Below are 19,696 nucleotides of genomic sequence, written 5' to 3' on the forward strand. Positions count from 1 at the left end.
GTAGTTAGTCTACGGATGAATTTATATTGTACATACGTAAATAATTCTGAAGAAACAGAGGGAATGAAAGAATAAAAGAAAAGCAAAAAAAGGCCCCTGACACTATAAGTGAAGTCGACAAAAACAAATTTACGAGAATCGTACGGGGCTTTGTCCTACCGTCACGCCAAAGGATCACGAAAGGTCGGGATACGTGGCACCGAGGCGCAATCCCCCTTTATTTGTATTCTTACGTTCGGAAGGTGGCCAAGGGCTCGATCCTAATATTTGTGCCATGGCTCTGCCCGCCGGTACTTCAGAAGCGAGCAAAGCCCAAGACGAAGTGTTATGTTCGTTCGAAGCAGGGCTTCCCGACACGGAAGCGGCTAACGGTCGACTCATGGTATGAAAAAAAGTCGTCAGGGTGGAAAAAAAAAACAAGGGTTAGAAAAATATTATTTATAAAAACATAAGCGTGCGATTATTATTTATAAATAGCCCATGTTTCCCCTAAAAATAAAGGGAGCAAGTCGAATAAGCTGGACAGATAGCAAGACGAGTATTGAGACATGTTAGGCATCTCACAAATTATAATGATTCTAGATGAGATTTGAGGGAGGGCAATAGCTGAAATGTATCGAGTGCATGATGTGTAGTTCGCTAATATCGCATTTTTGCAGGAAGACAAAATGTGTGATCAGAGTCAGTTCAATCAAAGCTTACAGTTATGTTTGCGAAGTTCTTAATGCAAGCTATTTGCAGTGGCAATAAAAGTAGTTGCACACGCTTGAATCTCCTGTCCACATTGTTTGAGCCGTCGTATTCGAATCAAAAGACTGAAAACGAAAACTATAACGCTTCAGTTACGATTACGGATACGGGTTCCTGTTTATGTCAGTTTTCTTTAGCTTTCTTTTTTTTTTTTGGTTTTGATTTTTACCATTTCGGTTCCTGATTACACGTTCCTAAAAACCGTTTTTTTTCGGTTTCTACAATAATTCATTTTATTCAAATGCTAGACAGCCGTTTTAAAATAAACGGTTTAAACTAGTCCCAGATATCCAACAACGGAACATTCACAATAACAAAAACTTAAAAACATGTTTTACTTCTGATTAGTCAAAATGTACACACGTTTCTAGCTCCAATAATTTTTCACAACTTCTATTTGCACTAAATAGTCTGATACCCAAGCACACTTGTTCTGCCACGTTTGTAAACAACCCTCAAAAAGTTCCCGCTGGGTGCTGGAAGAAACATTCGCAGCTTCTCGTCGATATAGTTTGTTGCAAACTAAGATATGCGGATGGAGCTTCGCCCACACTGAAGAAAGGAGCAGAACTATAGCCCTTCCCTAGTAAAATACTGCTAAGCGGAATAAAGTAATAAAATTGAGAGCTGGACTAGTTTGTGAAAGTCAAACATACTGTAAATGCAGTCGCGCAAAACAATGAAGGCTAAGGAGAAGAAGGACGACACAGAAAACTGAAAAAGATGTCCTGTGTTGTTCCTTCCTTTCCCTAGTCTTCGCTGTAGTGCGCTGTTCCGCCTCCGCCATGTTTGGGATTCTCGAGCGAATGCATGATGTTATTAAAGCGAATGTTTCTCGCTGTCCGATTTTGTGACGTTAGAAAAATTGGGCGTTTATATAGTAGGTCCATTTTTCTCCGGGGCTTAAAGTAGGAGGTTCTCCTACAGATATGTTTCACCAAGGAATGTCATGAACTTTCGTCGAACCGGATTCTTACGTTGAACCTTGAAGGTTCGACTGGTTCGACGAACCTCCGAACTTTAAATTAGGTTCTACAAGGTTTGACGTTTTGGACAGTGTGATTAGACTTTGATAGAAACATGAATAGGTTTAGAGAAAATGTTTTTACGGAATAAGTTGTTTTATATTATAAAAGAATTGCAATCAACGCAACATATTTTTAATAACCTAAAAGTTAACATTATGTATATTTGCCATATTTCGAAAACAACCAAACTCTTTTGCCCTTAATAAAAGTAGAATGTTTGACTTGATATCTTGGTCAGCACCTTCTACTCCAAAGCCAACTGTGCCAGCCCTTCGCACAGGCGTATAACATTCGAAGCTGTCGAACTTTTTCAAACTTTTCCTTAAAATTTAAAAAAAAGTCGAACCTGGTCACACTCTTGAACCTCAAACGGTTCGCGGCATCCCTAGTCCTAGCGCAGATATGGCATAAATGGAAACTCCGGCGATTTTTTAGGGTCTTCGATTTAGCTGGAAATCGGCAGACCGCATTCATAACCCTTTCTCTGCTGACAGCCAAAAGTTATTTATTTTTAAGTTACGCCGGCCGCGAGGGTTTCAGGAGGCCATTCTCTACTGGCAATAATGAAAATTCCCTACTTTTCCCTAGCCACGTACGTCACCGGCGGGCAGGTGGACAAGCGACCCGGGCAGTCGCGAAGGAGATTTTTGGGCGCCGGCGATCGAGATTATTTTTTTTTTTACAGCTTCAAGGTTGAAAGAGTCTTAGCAATGGGTAGCAATGCAATCTGTGCTCTGCGGTAGATTGTAGGAATAGTGCCGCGAAAAGCTTCTTTTTAGAGGGCAGCTCTTAGGCGCCCGTTTCAGCGTTGAGCGGTGTCGCCGTCGCCATCGGCGTAACATTCGCTAAAATTAGCGGGGAATTAAATCGGTGTTGAGGTCACGTGATGTTAGTTTTCCCGCTAAATCTAGCTGAGAAACCGAATTTGTTCATGGGGGACGTGACACGAGGTGACGTGACGCCATTTTTTCCGCTAAATTTAGCGGAGAAATCGAATTGGTTTTTAGTTCATGGGATGTCAATCTCCCCGCTAAATTTTGGCGGGAAATCTTAACCCACTAAACTTAGCGGGGAAATTTTTCCGCTAAATTTAATGGGAGGAGAAGAAGGAGGAGGGAAGGAGCTAATAAAAGGGAGGAGGATAGGAGGAGGAGGGACGTATCCTCCCCTCCGTACCCTCCTTAAGAGCTCTCTAGTTTTGGATTCAGAGATTTGTAAACGTCGTTTCTTTTTTTACCCTTAATTGTTTTCGAGGAAAAAAAATGAAAGCCGTTTACAACTCCCTGTAACGCCGAATTAGAGCGCAGCTCCAGAGGAGGAGGAGGGAAGGGTACTGAGGGGAGGGTATACCCCTCCTCTCTCCTCCTTATCCTACCTGCTACTCCTCATCCCTTCCTCCTTCTCCCTCCTCCTCCTCATCCATCCTCCTCTTTTCTTTCCTTCTCCTCTTCCCCCTCCTGTCCTCCGCCTTCTCCCCTCCCCTCATTCTCTTCCTCCTGCCCTTCCCCTCCTCCCCTCCTCTCCGTCCTCCATTTCCCCGCGCGTGGCATTTTGGGAAATGTCTCATAATGCACCGCGCGGGACCCTCATGACGTCACTCGCGACGTCACGTGTGACGACACGAGGGTCCCGCGCGGTGCATTTTGGGACGCTTCCCATGAAGCAACGCACGGTTTCACCGACGGCGTCGGGGACGCCGCTCAAGCCGGAAACAGGCGCCTAAAAGCTCCGCTCTAAAAAAAAAAAAAAATGCGCATTCCGGCAGCAATGGAGGCCAGCCACGTCAATGTACTTTTGCGCGAGATGTTTGCCGAGAACTAGTGTCACGTGTAACATTCTCACTTATGCTCGGAAAACTTTATAGCCGCGTGCTGCCAGTTGAGTATCCCTCTGCAGCTGGAAGAGCTTCAAGAGCGAGAAGCGCAGACTCAAGCCGGCTGTGGCCACTACGACATCAGCCTAAAAAGAAGCGCGACCGACAAAATCAGCCTGGTCCTGGTATTTGGTGCGCGACCGAAAAATTTCGCCTGATGCTTCAGTGGAAATGGAGATGTCCCTGGTTCGATACCAAGACCAGGCAGATTTTATTTTTCGCGCACTAAAGTCACATAGCTATGTGTGAAAATTTGTGTTTGTCCTTTCTACCCCTTGTTCCCCTTCTCCAGGGATTTCTATAATCATTCTTGTCCAGCTCGCTTCCACCTTTGCACTATTTGAATTATCATCTTCCACTTTAAGATGCGGGGCGTTCACCATTGATGGTGTTAGACTGGTGGCAGCAGTTAAAACCCGTTTGCTCTACTGACGTGTAACCTCTGGTTAGCTCAGTTGGTAGAGCGCTCCACTGGAAATGAAGAGGTTTCTGGTTCAATACCAGGACTATGCGGAACTTTTCAGTCGCGCACCAGTCACCTAGCTGTTTGAAAATTTGTGCTTGTCCTTTGTACTTCTTGTTCTCTTTCTCCAGGGATCATTTTTGTAAATTTAACTCGTTTCTTTACACTGGCTTCTGCAGGTTAGGAACATTGGTAGTTTAAAAAAAAAACGAGTCGGATTGACATCTCAGACATCTAGCTTATTAGTTAATACCCTGAAGGGAGCACCTGCCATGTAGAAGTTTTAGGAGTGTGGCAGATTTGGAAACAAAAGCTTTTCATTATAAGGTCGACCACTGATTCTTCCAACTAAGTAATTTTAATCCTAAAATAAGATTGAAAAAAATTGTATCACCAGATGCACCATTCGCTGACGCTAACTCTCTAATATGTCTACGATATCGCCGCGGGCGTTGCCAAGCGAGCGCGTGGACGAATGGCTACCGTGCTCGGCTATCACGCGGAGGCTCCCTGTTCGATTTCAGTGGGCGGACTTCTCTTTTATTTATGCTTTCAACTCGACATTCTTGTAAGTTTGAGAATCTTCTCTTCTGATCGAGTTACGAATGTTCTACGCCGAACGTTCCAGAAACCTACGCGGGTACAAAAGGTGCTTCGCGTGGCGAGCCGGAGTAAGTTTCCCCCGAGCGCTTTGTCCTGCTGTCACGCCGCCATTGACGCCCGCGACGCTGTGTTGTTATCCTGCTTCCTTTTTTTTTTTGGTTTCGGGCACAAGTTCGCCCCATTAAACGTTTCAGTTTCCTCAGTCATTCTTTGTTTCGTCACTGCATCATTTGTGACATTTTGCCACAACTGATGAGGTGCCGATAGTAGGCACATAATCCAAGGTACCTTCTCATGACCTTTTTGTCTGTCGGCGCTGGAGGTGCTGTCTCGTATACCTCGACGACGTCGTAGTGTTTTCCGGTGACTTCGACCAGCAATTGCGACAACTCCGAACTCTTCTCCAAGCCATGCGGACCGCCGGACGTACCCTTAAGCCGCCAAAGTGTCGGTTCGCCTATGACGAACTGAATTTTGTAGGTCACGTGGTTAGTAACGAAGGTGTTCGCCCAGACCCAGAGAAGTGTCGCACCGTCGCAGAATTTCCAGCGCCGACGGACAAGAAGGCCGTGCGAAGGTTCTTTGAACAATGTGCTTACTATCGGTACTTCGTTCGGAATTTTGTAAGACTTTCCTTACCCCTTACAAACTTCACGAAAGACGCCGAGAAGTTCTAATGCGCCGAGGAGCAGCAGCACGCATCCGACGATCTGAAGCGACGACTCCAGACTCCTCCTGTTCTTGGACATTTCGATCAGGATGCGGAAACCGAAATTCACACAGATGTAAGTAACGCAGCACTTGGCGCGGTAGTGGTTCAAGTGCAAGAAAACACCAAGGTGTGTCATCGCCTACGTAAGGCGGACACTGTCCAAGGCGGAGAGAAATTACTCGACGACTGAGAAAGAATGCCTTGCGGTCATCTGGACAATCACAAAGTTTCGTCCGTACTTGTACAGATGCCCGTTCCCCGTAGTCACGGACTACCACTCGCTCTGCTGGCTTGGAACCTCAAGGACCCGTAAGGACGCCTCGCTCGCTGCAGTCTCCGACTACAAGAGTTCAGCATAACTTTGGTCTACAAGTCAGGCCGCAAGCACAGCGACTCCAACCGCCTGTCCAGAGCCCCAGTCGAAACACCTTCCGGCAGCAGTGATGACGATGACGACGTGTGCTTCCTTGGCGCAGTGAACACCGACGACATAGCACAACGTCAACGAGACGATCCCGAGCTGCGCGCACTACTAGAGCACCAGGAAGGGCGCGGGAGTATCATGCTACGTGTTTTCCGACGAGCCCAGCCGACCTTCGCCATTCGACAAGGTGTGCTCTACAAAGAGAAGTTTGGGGACAACAACTTGCCGTAGCTGCTGGTAATCCCGAACGACCTTCGAGATGAGATCTTTTAAGCCTGCCACGACGACCCGACGTCCGGACACCTTGGTTATTGCCGAACACTGGCCCGTATTGGTGAAAAGTCTTACTAACCCAAGCTCCCCAACACCGTCCACCTATACAGACGATCATGCCACGAGTGTCAGCGACGCAAGAAACCTCCGACGAGACCGGCCGGCCTCCTGCAGCCAATTCCTCCGCCAACTGTACCCTTCTAGTAGATCGGAATGGATCGACTTGGCCCTTTTCCACCGTTGACGTCGGGAAACCGCTGGATCATCGTCGCCACAGATTATCTCACGCGGTACGCCGAAACAAAAGCCCTTCCTTCAGGGACAGCTGTGAAAGTCGCAAACTTTTTTTTTTATGGAGTTCGTCGTCCTCCGGCATGGCGCTCCCGATTTTCTGATATCAGACCATGGGTCATCGTTCATGGCCCAGCTGACGCAATACATCTTTCGTCTCAGCCACACCAGCCATCGTCGTACCACGGCCTACCACCCGCAGACCAACGGGCTGACGAAGATACTCGACAAGAACATCGCCGACATGATCTCCATGTACGTCGACGTGGAACACAAGACCTGGAACGAAATGCTGCCGCACGTCACATTTGCCTACAACACGGCCGTGCAAGAGACCACCGGGGTGACACCCTTTAAACTGGTTCATGATCGCAAAGTAACGACAATGCTGGACGCGATGTTACCCCACGAATCGGCTGTCGAAAGAAGCGACAATGCCCAGGTGGATGCCCAACGGGCAGAAGAAGTCCATCAACTCGCCAAACTCCGGATTAAAGCCCAACAACGTGTCGACACTGGCCGCTACAACCTTTGTCATCGGGACGTCCACTTCCAGCCAGGAGACAGGCTCTGTCTGTGGACACCGATACGCCGACGCGATGTCAGCAAAAAGTTGCTAAAACGCTCCCTCGAACCCTACAAAGTGCTTCGTCGACTAGGGACGCTGAACTATGAGGTGATGCCCGAAGGAACAATGACTTCATCACGCCGCCCTCCAAGACTGGGAGTCGTCCACATCGTTCACCTCAAGCCGTACTACGATTTATAGGACTATGAACTGCGTTTTTTTACTACGCTGGACACGGCTTTGTTTTACAAGCTGCCGTAGTGTGCCATTATTCTTGTTTTGTTTTTTTGTTTCCTGGCATGTCGCATCGAGACGATGCCCTTTTAAAAGGGGAGTAATGCCGGGCGCGTTGCCGAGCGAGCGAATGTTCGAATGGCTATCGCGCTTGGCTATCACGCGGAGGCTCCGGGTTCGATTCCAGTGAGCGGACTAGTCTTTTATTTATTCTTTTAATTTGACATTCTTGTAAGTCCCAGAACCTCCTCGTCTGATCGAGTTACGAATTTTCTACGGGCCGAATGTTCCAGAAACCCACGCGGGTACAGAAAGTGCTCCGCGTGACGGTCGTGAGTCAGTCTCGCCCCAGCGTTCGATCCTGCCTTTACGCGGACTTCGACGCCCGCAACGCTCTGTTGTTATCTTGTTACTTCTTTGGTTTTGGATACAAGTTCGTCCAATTAAACGTTTCAGTTTCCTCAGTCATTCTTTGTTTCGTCACCTCATCTGTCGTGACACTATTTCAAAATCTCTCCTCGAGGCCGTTCTTCGGAAAATCAAATATTTTGATTTTTCAGTTAACTTCGGTTACCGTTAAAATATTCACGGTTATGGTTACAGTTACGGTTACTTAAAAGTTTAGTTTCTAAAGGGTTTTCGGTTTCGGTTACGGTTTGAGTCCCGGATTTGAAATGTCGTAAGCGCGCAAATTTGCACAATTTTGTTTTTGCAACAGAGGCTGCTGCTTTAAGTGGTATGCCCAGTGCCATGTTACTTATATCAGTACACGCCTACATAGAAATATAGAAACGCGGTGAATACACCGCCAGAAAAAAAATCAAGCACTCCGTAGTGCTTTTTTTAAATTAGAAAATATATACGAAATTAAGAGTCACTTCATATTTTATTTGTGGTAATTTTAACATGACATCGTTATAATCGTATTCTATTATTGTGATCTGTCATTTTTTTGGATGCCATGTAAGCAAACAACTATCCAAGAATTAGTTCTGCTATCAGAATAGTAAGTTCAATATTCAATACCAAAATACCCTCTTAATATGGCTACGTGTGTGTGGGTGTGTGTGTGGACTTCATGCTCTGTGAACCGCCAAACTGACAATTTTGTAGACGCTACGAACTCGCCTGACCAATCAATCGCACACTCTGTCACGTGGACTTGTTTTCTGCGCGTGGGTATTCACAAAGAGTCTAGAAAAGCGGTGGGAAACCGACGATTGACTGGACAAACGAGCACGTGGCCTTCACCGTTCTGTCGGCTTCGAAGCAATCGGAATATAGTGTTGTTTGTTGATTAGAAAACAACGTAATCCCAGTTTCCAGCAAAGATAAACAACACTCGTTAAAAAATTCGCAGACAATCATGACTTACAGAAAAACTGCTCCATCGGCAAATGCGTACAAGGACGTCCACGTCTAAAAACATGTGTTCAAATAAAATATTTTTACTAAAAAATAGAATGAACAAAAATAATAACAAATACTCAAAGTTAAATTGAGACTATTAACGTTTTTAAAATATTATTGTTACCTACATGTTGGCTATAAAATAAGCCCGTTAACGATGGGTATGGAAATTGGGAAGTTGGGAGTTATTTAGATCTGGCGGTGAATCGGAAATGCAGCGCCAATCGACTATGCAAATCACGGAGTATTGCCGATAAAAACAGACTTTTGTGAGGTACCAGTAGTGAGTCTCGTATGTGTATATAAACTGCACATCGAATGGCACTGCAATCAAGCAGTCGAATTTGATTTTTCTTGAAATCGAAATGTTGTCATAAAAAACTACTAGCGTAGAAGAAAGTGTTTATATAGAGCACTGAGTTGAGCGTTAAATCCGGAGTGTGCGAATACCCGTAAAATGAAACAAAACAAAAAATCGCCAATCACATGATGGCGTTCACAGTGTCGCGCAGTGTACGTCTTTAAAACAGTGATTTTCAAATCAGTCGTCAGCGAAAAAAGATTTCTGCAGCCACCTCTCAAATCAAAATCACGATTACCCCCTTGTTTCACCGCGCACAAGTAAATCTCCGCACGCACAAAGGCAAGTCTCAAAATGGCGAGCAAATTAAACTCTTCTCTGCCCAGCGTTAGCGAAGAAGTCTTTCCAACATCGTTTCTCCGATACTTCCGAAAAGAAAATGGGCAGCGAATGCGTGTCTCCTTCACGAAACGAACTTGGGTAGCAGGGCCGCCTCTCTCCCCCTTTCTCACTTCCCCCTCGCTTTTCTTCATTTCTTAGCCGGCATAAGGGCAAAGCTTCTCGCACCGGGAAAAGCAAACGGCGGCCAACTCGGTCTTGTCATTCGAGGCACGTCGCCCAGGCGGCGCGGGTCGGCAAGGATAGCGCAGGGTCCGGCGTATTGGGAATTAATGCCTAAATCCATATTGATGGACTCGGCCCCCACACAGCCGCGCCAGAATCTGGAAGCGGGAGAGAGAAAGAGAGTGAGAGAGGGTGTGCGCAAGAGGAGAAGAGCATGAAGGAGAACGAGAGAGTGCATAAGGGCTTGCCATTGCGCTGGTGGAATCTTCTAGCTGTTTCATGCGCGTGCTGTGTGATGCCCTTTCCACCCCAAAAGGGTGGATGCGTTTATGTCCATGGAGGCTGGGGTTAGCGCTTCGACGGTTCCCCGAGGGGGGTTAGATTGACCCAGGATGTGACATCCGCACATCGCTGGAAGGCTGCCGGAGGCTCAGGAATGTCTGGCGTAGAGCGTTGGGCGGATGGATTGAAACCCCCTTTTTTAGGAACCGGAGATTGTCCACAAAGTAGCTTGAATCTTAAGAGTGGGGAGTGTGAATTTTGGGTGTTTGCGTCAATTTTTAGAGGAAATGAACGTAATTTTTATGCGAGAAGCGGTACAGTTTTGGCAAAAACGAAACATAAAATGCAATGATCATTAAAATTAAATGCTGCTTAGAAGTAACAAAAAAAAAAAAAAGAGAATATTTTTTTTTGTCGTAAGATGGGGTCATTTCCGTTTTGCGTTAATTGATATTTGTTATTTCGTCGTGGTTGCCGCGAATTAAGTCTAGATAGCTTTACCCTGCCTTGAGTCCGTGTTTCAATTTGCGAGGCAGATGTGCGAAAACAAGGACACTTAAACGAGGAATGGGGGAAACATGAACCAAGGTTTGGCGTTTCGTTTAGAGTTTATTCATTTTAGCAGTGCTGTGACTTTGGGCTTTGTAGCTTTTGGTCCATCCGCAGTGTGGAAGCCTAGTCCAGATCGGCTTGAAAATATATTCTATATAATAAATGACTATGTGGAAAAGAGCAGGTTAGGCCAATTTGTTAGCATAGAAGCTTGATACAATAAGGCCTGATGCTTTACAAAGATTACTTCGTTTTATACGATTTGTTGTCAGGCAGGAGAGTACGTTTTAGAGAGCGACCCCAGTGAGATTGCTTGTAAAAAAAATTGAACAAGAGTGATCGAAAAAAATAAATAAACATGACTTTTTGAAAAGTAAGCTTCTCCTCAAACAGAGTCAACATGTGACAGAGCACGCTTTACAGAGCAACCTTGTTAAAGTTTGCCGTGAAAGCGGTGATCAACTTAAGCCCGACCTATAAAAAGTTTTTCTGCAAGGTAAGAAAATACTCCTTGCCACCCTTCCCATTTCTTCCTCTCCCACTGCTTTGTTGGCAGCGGGGGACTCTTTTTTTTCTGCATCTTGGGGCTGGATAAGCTCCCGGCTTATCCAGCCCCAAGATGCAACGGGGCAGGGGGGGGGGGGGGGGTGATAGGAGGATTTTTGTACCTTGCGGAAAATGGTTTTGTAGGTCGGCCTTTAAGACGTGACCTTTCTGAAAGGCAGCTTCTACTTATTAAAAGTAATTATGTGGCTGAGCAGGCGTTACAGATCAACTCCGGTCAGATTTGTTGTGAAAGCGGTTGAACCCCCGCAGAAACATTTAGACGTAACCGTTTTTAAAAGAGGCTTCTCCTCACGTTGAGTAACTATGTGGCAGAGCACGCTTTACAGAGCAACTTCGGTCGATGCGAATGTTGTGAATCCGGTTGGAACCTCAGCTAAAAACTTTAATCGTGAAATTCCTGAAAGGGAGCTACTCCTTAGAATGAGAGAATATGTGGCAGAACACGCTTAAAAGAGCTGATTGCGTCAATCGTGTCAAAATTGGTTTAACATCCGCAGGGAACTCTACATACTAGAAAAAGAAAACTCTTTATAATAGGTGGATGTGTGCCACAGTAAGCTCCAGTATGCCACTTGCTCAATGTATTCTCGTTGACAAAATTGTTTGAACTGTGGCGTATCAATTTCCATCTAGTAATAAATGACTTTTTAAGCATATTCGCGAGCCTCTTTTCAGTGACTTATTGCAACTTGACTCGATTAAATTCACTCCAGCCTAATATTAATCCAAACGTGGCAAGAGCACTTTGAAGGTGAAAGCCTTACTCGTCCCATTTCACGAAAAGGCGGCGGCGTTGTGCCCGAAAGATGGCTATAAAAATGCGTGATCAAGCACGCGCCGCTCAATGGTATTCTCAAGGACGACGCCGTTCTTGGCGTTGTCCTTGAGGCCGTCCGAGACGTCGTCCTAGAGGTCGTCCTAGACGCCGTACTTGGCGTCGATATGAAGGAAGTTGTCCTCGACGCCGTCCTATACGTCGTTCTAAACATTAATACGTGTAGAAACATCACTCGAAAACATTTCACTCGCGGGACTATAAAGGCCGGTTCTCACATGCAGCGAAGCTCTGATGTAGCGCAGCTCACGTGTCGTCAGCTAACTATCGTCTGCCATGATCAACCGTTTTCACGGTGCGGTACAAAGCTGTTAAACGCTCCCGTCAGCATGCGCTTAGCGCGAGGTCAGCGCTATGCTTGTAGCACTCCGCTGCATGTGTGAAAAGGCCTTTATGCTTTGGCTTCCAACACGTAAGCCGTCTTAAGTGTCCTCCTGTAACTTTTAGAGCGGAGCTCTTAGGCACCCGTTTTTGGCTTGAGCAGCGTCGTCGTAACCGCGCGGTGTATTATGGGAAACGTCCCATAATAACGTGACGTGACGTCACGAGGGTCCCGCGCGTTGCGTTATGGGAAACGTCCCATGATGCAACGCGCGGGTCTCACTCGTGACTTGCGCGTTGCATTATGAGACGTTTTCCATAATGACGTCACACGTTACGTCACGAGGGTCTCGCGCGTTGCATCATGAGATGTTTCCTATAATAACGTCACGCGTGACGTCACGGTCATTTATGAAGGTCACGACAAAGGTATTCCTCCTCCTCCGTACCCTCCCCTTCTCCTCCTCAAGAGCTGCGCTCTAATCCGGCATTACAGGGCATTGTAAGCATTTTTGTATTTTTGCTTTCTGGATAGTTCATATCCGTATGTGTCGCACTTACTTACTTCACGCTTCTCAGCATTGCCCAGTAATCAACAATGTTACTATTCATTTATCACTTTGTTTCCACGGCGGCTAGTAGCAAAAAGGCAGTCGGTAGAGGAGCTAGCTTGAGTGCAAGCTTAAAAAGTTTGCTCAGAAAAAGTTACAGACTTATATGATAACCTTGTTTCAGCTTACGCTATATGTACTTCTAAAAACACAAGACGGAATCTCAAAATTGATATATTAGAAAAGAGGCTCATCAATAGTTCATCCCCTCATTGCCGCAAAAAAGAAAGTAACAAGTGACCCCTAAAAACACGCTTTCCGCTTTCCGTGTAAGGCTAACCAGGATATTGGGAACTATAAAAAATCAACTACCTGCGTCAAGTTCGTATTTTGAACTCAAAATACACCATACAACAGCAAGATACATTTACATAAACACCAGAAACCTAATAACACGACACCGCCATATTTTGTTGTTCGGGTGATGTATCTATCCACAAATTCGTATGAAAGAAGCTTTTACCCACATAGAGGTTATTTTGATATTACTATATCCTTACTATGCCGCGTTATTTTTTCCGTGAAAATCTTGGGCGTGGGCGCCACATTAAAAATTGCTATCGAGATTCGTTTGAAATAGGAACTAAACGCGTACATCTTCATGCGGCTGAAACTGAGACCCCTATTTCTACGAAACAGCCGACTGCCACGCTTGATCCAGCAAACCTTCGTCACAGCCCGTCCCTCTCCTTCTCTCCCCCCCCTCTTTCCTACGCCATCACTTCCTTCCCATCGTCCCTTCCCCCTCTCTCTTTTAATGAGTGCTCTGTTCCTACGGTAATTAAAGGCTCTGAATAACGGCTGCCGCCTTTTCCCCTCCGCGTACACCGTCAATATATTACCGAAAAGGCCCGGATGCTCTAAATGTGAGCTCATACAACCCCCCCCCCCCCCTTCCCTTTTCTACCATACTGTGTCCTGGACATTTATCGTAGCACTTCGCTTCAGTTCTTTTGTTACAATTTTAAAGCTTATTTTGAGGAGGTGAATCTTTACTGCCGTTAAGAGGACGAAGAATTTCGCGTAGCCGGTTTTTGTTTTGTTTTTGTAGCTGTATTCCGGGACCCGACGGCATAACTCAATGGGCCTTTCACTCTCCCTCGGCCTTCGAGGTCTGCTGCTACGGCCCTCCCACGTGTACGTGGCTTGGAGCTTCGACTGCTCAGGCGGTTATTTACAGTTTACGACGCGTTGATGCCTTCGTGTAACGTCGCGTTCTGTTCCGAAAAACCTTAAAATCTGCGTGAAATAGCTGGCTTTTAACATAAATAAAAGAGGGCAATGTAGACTGGGAAGAGCTCATTGACACGACATGTTTCCTAGAAACGGGGAGCACATAGCTTTGAAAAGAAGACGCAGGTGAGAGGTCGTCGGCGAATGAATCTTGATGAGTGGAAAGATGCAAGCCACGCGCGGCACAAGTCGCTAATGTTTTCGTTATTTGTGGTGCTTGCATGTTTTCGGAGCGGACGCTTTTCTGTTGTTATTAGAAAATTTTAGGGAACCATTTTTGCATGTCCGATGCGGTACAATGGGCCCCGTGTTTTTTTTTTTTTTTGTGGTGCACTCTGAGCACATTGAGTTTGATTCACAAGTTTCAAATCTAGCGCTATTTAAAATTTTGATGCTACTCAAATGAACAAAGTACCTCACCAAAAAAAAAAAAAAAGAGTAGAAGAAACGACTCAATTGCTGTTAAAAAACCAACTAGAAAACTTTGAGGTATCAGTCATAGTTTGTAACTCTTGATGTTCGAATTGTTAGAGTAACTGTTTATTTCGTCAGGAATTATGAAGAATAGTATTACAGATTTCGCGAAGATAGTGCTCGTCATTACAAATGTAAAATAGCTAGACTGAATGAATCCAACACCTGGTATTTTCTCTAGAACAAACTCGAGACGTCAAACGTTCTCTGTCTACACAAGGAGATCAAGTAAACTCATTATAAAGGTTTATTGAACAAATAAATAGTTACAAAGCGATTCAATAGTTACTCTGGATTCGGCGTTTTAAAATGAAGCTTCTCCGTCAAATCGAAGCAAATTTACAAGTCGTTCGGATACAATTTAACATATGTAAAAAACGTTTATTAAACAGTCAGCGCTATGACGAGAACGAGCCGAAGACAAATGCAAAAAAGCAAATATGAAAAGAGCGAGCAAAACAAGGAAGCACCTTACCGCAGAATCCGCCCCCAAAACGATACGCAGCAAAAGATAGAGCCGATACGAAAAAGATCCCTTTCACTCGCTTACCTTTAAGCGACCCGGACACCTCGCGAGCGGAATACTTGCGCGTTTCCCAAATTCACCCAACAGACTTCCAGAAAAAAAAACAAAAAAACAATCGCCGATACGTTGAACCAAAAACAGCTTAGGGACAAGAAAAGGCGCCCCACAAAAAAAAAAAAATAAAGGCAAAAAAAAAATGGGCGTCCCCAGCGCGCTGGGGAGACAACAAATTTTCACACAAAAGCCGAAGGGGAAACGGAAGCCTAGGGAATGGGGAGAAAGAAAGTGTCGTTTCCTCCTCTCTTCTCACCTGTCGAGAGTCAACAGGTGCCTTCGCCAGGTGCGTCGATAAAGAAAGAGCGAGAGAAGAAAAAAAGAGGAGCAAAGGGAAGAGCGACAAAACGGCAAAGGGGAACAAATCTGGCGAGGGACGGAGAACGAGGTTTGAAAGGCGGTAAGCTCAGTTTAGTTTAGACCTTCCGACCAAGTTAACTGTTTGCCTCCAGGTCGGTATTTGTGCTTTTGTCTTTTTTTTTTTGCGTTCAATATTTTTACCGTTTTATTTTTAGTTTTTATGTTATTCGTTCAGTTTTGTTTTTTTGTTATTCCTATATACCTGAGATGTTGGGAGTCAGTTTAAGACGTCGTCTCTTTATTTCATAGGGAGTAACTATTTTTACGTTTGAAATGCATCGTATTTTCAATTTACGCCGTTAGATTTATTAAATACTTTGTTAGCTGCAACGGATCTATGAAAGGCGCATTGTTATGAAAATGGTCGGGTTTCTAGTGGAAAGCAGTACTTGTTCCCAGTATAAAGTGTGTGATGTCATGGTGTTTGACGTTACTGAACATCGTGCACATTTTTTCTTCTGGTTTTTTAATCTTGTCATTTTTACGCCATTTTAAATGTACGAATATTACGTCATATATAAAACAATCATTGCTTCTTTTTTTGTTCTGGTTAAGACCACCTTGTTATCACTGGTTTATTTTTCGTGCGATTAACTTGACAGAAGGCACGCGGTACCATACACATTTTTCACGCTATCGACACCGCTATAGTTGTTTTCTAGCTTCGCATTTTTTTTTATTAAAGGCTACGCCATAGGCTGACAAGCGCTCCTTATTGCACCTTTCATGAAAATCTGCGGACAACGGGAAAGCAGCTTGGGCGTTTACTACGAAGTACTATCCAGGAACATGACTGAATTGGCAGCAAGAGATGTCTGTCATATTCACGAGGAGAGAAATTCCCATCGCATACCATTTTACCTCAAGTTGTACCACAGCGAAAACTAGAAGCTCGAAGATCATTTTTTTTGTGCGGTTTCTTCAGCTGCGTGAGACGTCGTGGAGCCCTGCGTTTCTAGGGGAAAAAACAGCTCGCGCTAGTAGCTCCTGATGCATCACATCTTATTCTAAATCCGATGCCCTAAGTGAAAATCAATAATTGCTGCTTACCGACATGTCAATTGTGCCTCGATATTAATTAACTGTTTTATTCCTACCGTACACCAACTGGTCCCGAAATAGAATTTTAATGGATAAGCCGTAATGCAAAGGGCTGCTCATATTAGCCGAAAAATATGACTCTATTTTGTCGACCCGGTTTGGATCCGGGTGCTTGCGGAGACGCGAGCACTAATACGCGCGCTACCGGCGTTCCCCTCTTTTGGCGCCAATAAAAAAACGCGGCAAGAAAAGCGCGCGCGTTCCGGAAAGCGCGGCGGTGGCGCCACGGTAGCTGTGGCCACCGGGTCCGCTCCTCCCCTTTCCCGCGGGCCGCTATAAAAGCCCAGAACAACACGTCGCGCCGCCGTGTTCAGTCGGAGTCCGGACTCCCGAGACCCGCGTGTTTGAACCCGACGCCACTCCGCGAAACATGTGAGCGGTGCCGCGACGAACGCTCTCCAGTTTGACCACGACCCCGTTCCAGTGGACGCTCCAGTGGAGTACCGGTCGCGCTCTTGCTCGCGTTCCGGACCGGTAGAAAGTCGCAACCGGAACCTTCCAAACCGGTGTTCGAGCACCGATATTCTGAACGTTATTACCCGAGACACACCCATTAAATTACACGGATAGCGTCGTGTCGGGGGCACATCCAACTTGCCCTGTTCGAACTCTGCGAATGTGCGGACAAGAGTGACTGCTCGCCTTCTCCTTTTGGAATTGCTTGGACGCAGAAGCGCTAGACTTCGGAACTAAGCGAGGACCTCAAGCATGATGGAAAAAGCCGAGCTCAGGGCCAGTTTCGTCTTCGTGCTGCTCCTGGTCTGTCCCGCAGGTACTGTAAAGACTAATCTACCTCTTCGAGTTATTAATGTAGACCGCCGAAACGTATTATTCTCGTGTTACGCGTGGGTTTTAAGGGCTGACGGAAGCTCAAGATTCCGAGAATCAGCGCACTCCGACTGGTTAATGCTGAGAGTTTGAAGCTTTTCGTTTGTCTGTATGCATAGTCGGTAAAGTTTCACTTCGAGGGCTGTCTTACGCGTCATTTTACTCCCCATCTAGCCCACTCCTACCCGAGCAATATAGAATAACAATTACTGCTAGGGATTAGCTAAAATAAGCCACTGAATTGTGAGTATTTCGATCTTCATCGGGGGCTATTGCCTGACGTACAGAGCTGGCCTGTTCGTGCGAAAACTTTCCTCGGCGTTTTAAAAATTACAGAATGCTAGAGTGGAAAACAGGAATTCTTAGAGAGGCATTGAAGTCAAGCGCGCTTCTATCTCATGCGCGACTTTGAACAGCGCGGAAATCAATTTTGAGTCAAATTTGCGCACGGACGACACACCTAAAATCGTTAGTTCCCAAGACAGGTGTTAGCATATAATAAACAAATAAAAAATTGCGCTTTTGAATGTCACTTCCTCTTCGCACAGCAGGAAATCCACGACAGTTACAAAAGAAGAAACGTGCCATAAAAATGGTACTATATTCGTGAATTTAAATTCCGTGCTTTAGTTTAAACTCCTTCCCTGCTAAAATGTGCCAGGATGTTCGCGACGTAGATGCATTCTTCATTTCTTACATTTCTGAAGATAAGCGAGTTCTATTGTTTCATTTTGAAGACTACCTTTAGATAGTCTTAACCATCATATCCCCAATTTTCATTTCGAGTTTCAGCACTGTAAAAAGGGCCGGTAGTAGTGTTTTTCTTTTGAACTGCGGAATTTGGGCATAGTGCGGCGCTATTCATTTCAAACCAATAGTTTTACAACCCTAGTTTCTACTAAAATATTATAGATTAACGCGCTGAGATCATTGACGATGTTTATCAACTACGTTGATTCTTGGCCAGCGAATAAAAGATAAGGTCATCGGCATGGGGTTGCGTTTGACCTATTCATATTTACGAAATTAAAGTTTCACAAAAGGGCAAGGGAGCATGTTTAATAACCTAAAAACTAATGATGAATGACACAACTAATAGCATGTAAGACAATATCCAAATACACCCAAAACGTATCACGGGCGTATGTAAATGTATCACGGGTACAGTAAAAACCGAAATCTCCAACACAGTTGGAAAATAACAATTTCCAAATCCAAAAAAATCAAACGAATGAAGCATTTGATTTTTTGGAGTTAAGAGATATTATATACGACGCCAAAAACAAGCGCCTGCATTTCTTTGAGCAAGATTAAGCTGAAAGTATGAATTACTCTCGCAGGTTTCGTGAGAAAGCACGACATTGCGAGTATGGACAAATTGTCTTGCGATAGCACCGACATTTGCGTCGCACCCAACTCTAACCTCGAAACGACCAAGTTTTGGCGCACGTTTTTTGAGGATACGTGAGCAATGTCATCGTTCCTCGGCCACTCCCGACACACGTGTGTCAACCTGCCACCACAGGTTCGCGTTTTGGCCGACGAATTCCGCAAAATATCTCAAGCCTGTCACTGATATATACCTCCCCTCACTCCCCTGTGCTTTGGCACGGAAGTATGGTGCGCTGAGCGGCCAGAACGCCAACGTGTCAGAATGGCTACCGACGCGTACGAACCGCATTTAAACATTAGGGAGTTTTAGGGCACCGTCTTTGCACATTTGATACGGTACGTTGAGCCCTGACGTACGAACTGCGCATGCGCGAGCATTCCTTTGTAGCGCATGCGCAGTGCGCACCGGAGGGCCCATCGCACCGCGTGGGACGTGCAAACATGCTTCCCTAAAAAATCCCTATTATCGTGGCAAGTATACGAAACTATGAAAATATGTCGTCGAGAGCGACAGCGGCTTAACTCTAGAACCACAAAGCAAGCTACGCCTAGATAGAGAATTTACGCAGAATTACCCGTTTATATTCTGAGTGCCGCCATTTTGGTGCTTTGTGCAGATCTTGCGCAATTGGCGCCTCGTCCTGTTTACTCCCGTATTTGTCCTGTCGTTTTTTGGCGCTGTATATACTGATCATGAACCAACTAGCCCAAATTTCTACTTTGCTGCAATTGGCGATAGTTTACCATCCGAAAATGCGACATTCCAAGCTTCAGATACCCCATAGAGATGATCAAAATATTGTGTTTTTTTCTTTCGCGGACTGTTTTAACATATCTAGAGAACAGAAAACTATTTCTTGCGATTTTCGATATAATATGTAGCTAGCTGAAAATTCTGATATTAAGGTTTAAGATGGCTGGAGTGCCGTTATTTTGATACTTAGCTTATTGAGCGGGCTCAAAGAACTCCAATATTTACAAATCCAGCGTGCGAGCCCCGAAACACAACGCACGTGAGGTTTTAACCCCGAGAAAGAGAGATCATAACGCAGAGAACACTTACGAA

The 19,696-nt window shown here is 45.3% G+C and overlaps 1 protein-coding gene across 1 annotated transcript in view; it reads left to right on the plus strand.

The window, feature by feature from the left end:
• Positions 1-17,118: 17,118 nt before the first annotated feature.
• Positions 17,119-19,696, plus strand: part of LOC121835174 (lachesin-like) — a 205,405-nt gene continuing 202,827 nt past the window's right edge. The window contains exon 1 of the mRNA XM_042289146.1: positions 17,119-17,182. Within this exon, the coding sequence (XP_042145080.1) occupies positions 17,119-17,182 (64 nt within the window). The remainder of the gene's footprint in view (positions 17,183-19,696) is intronic.

Source organism: Ixodes scapularis, unplaced genomic scaffold, assembly GCF_016920785.2.
Source record: "Ixodes scapularis isolate PalLabHiFi unplaced genomic scaffold, ASM1692078v2 PGA_scaffold11__112_contigs__length_91849675, whole genome shotgun sequence".
Lineage (NCBI taxonomy): Eukaryota > Metazoa > Arthropoda > Arachnida > Ixodida > Ixodidae > Ixodes > Ixodes scapularis.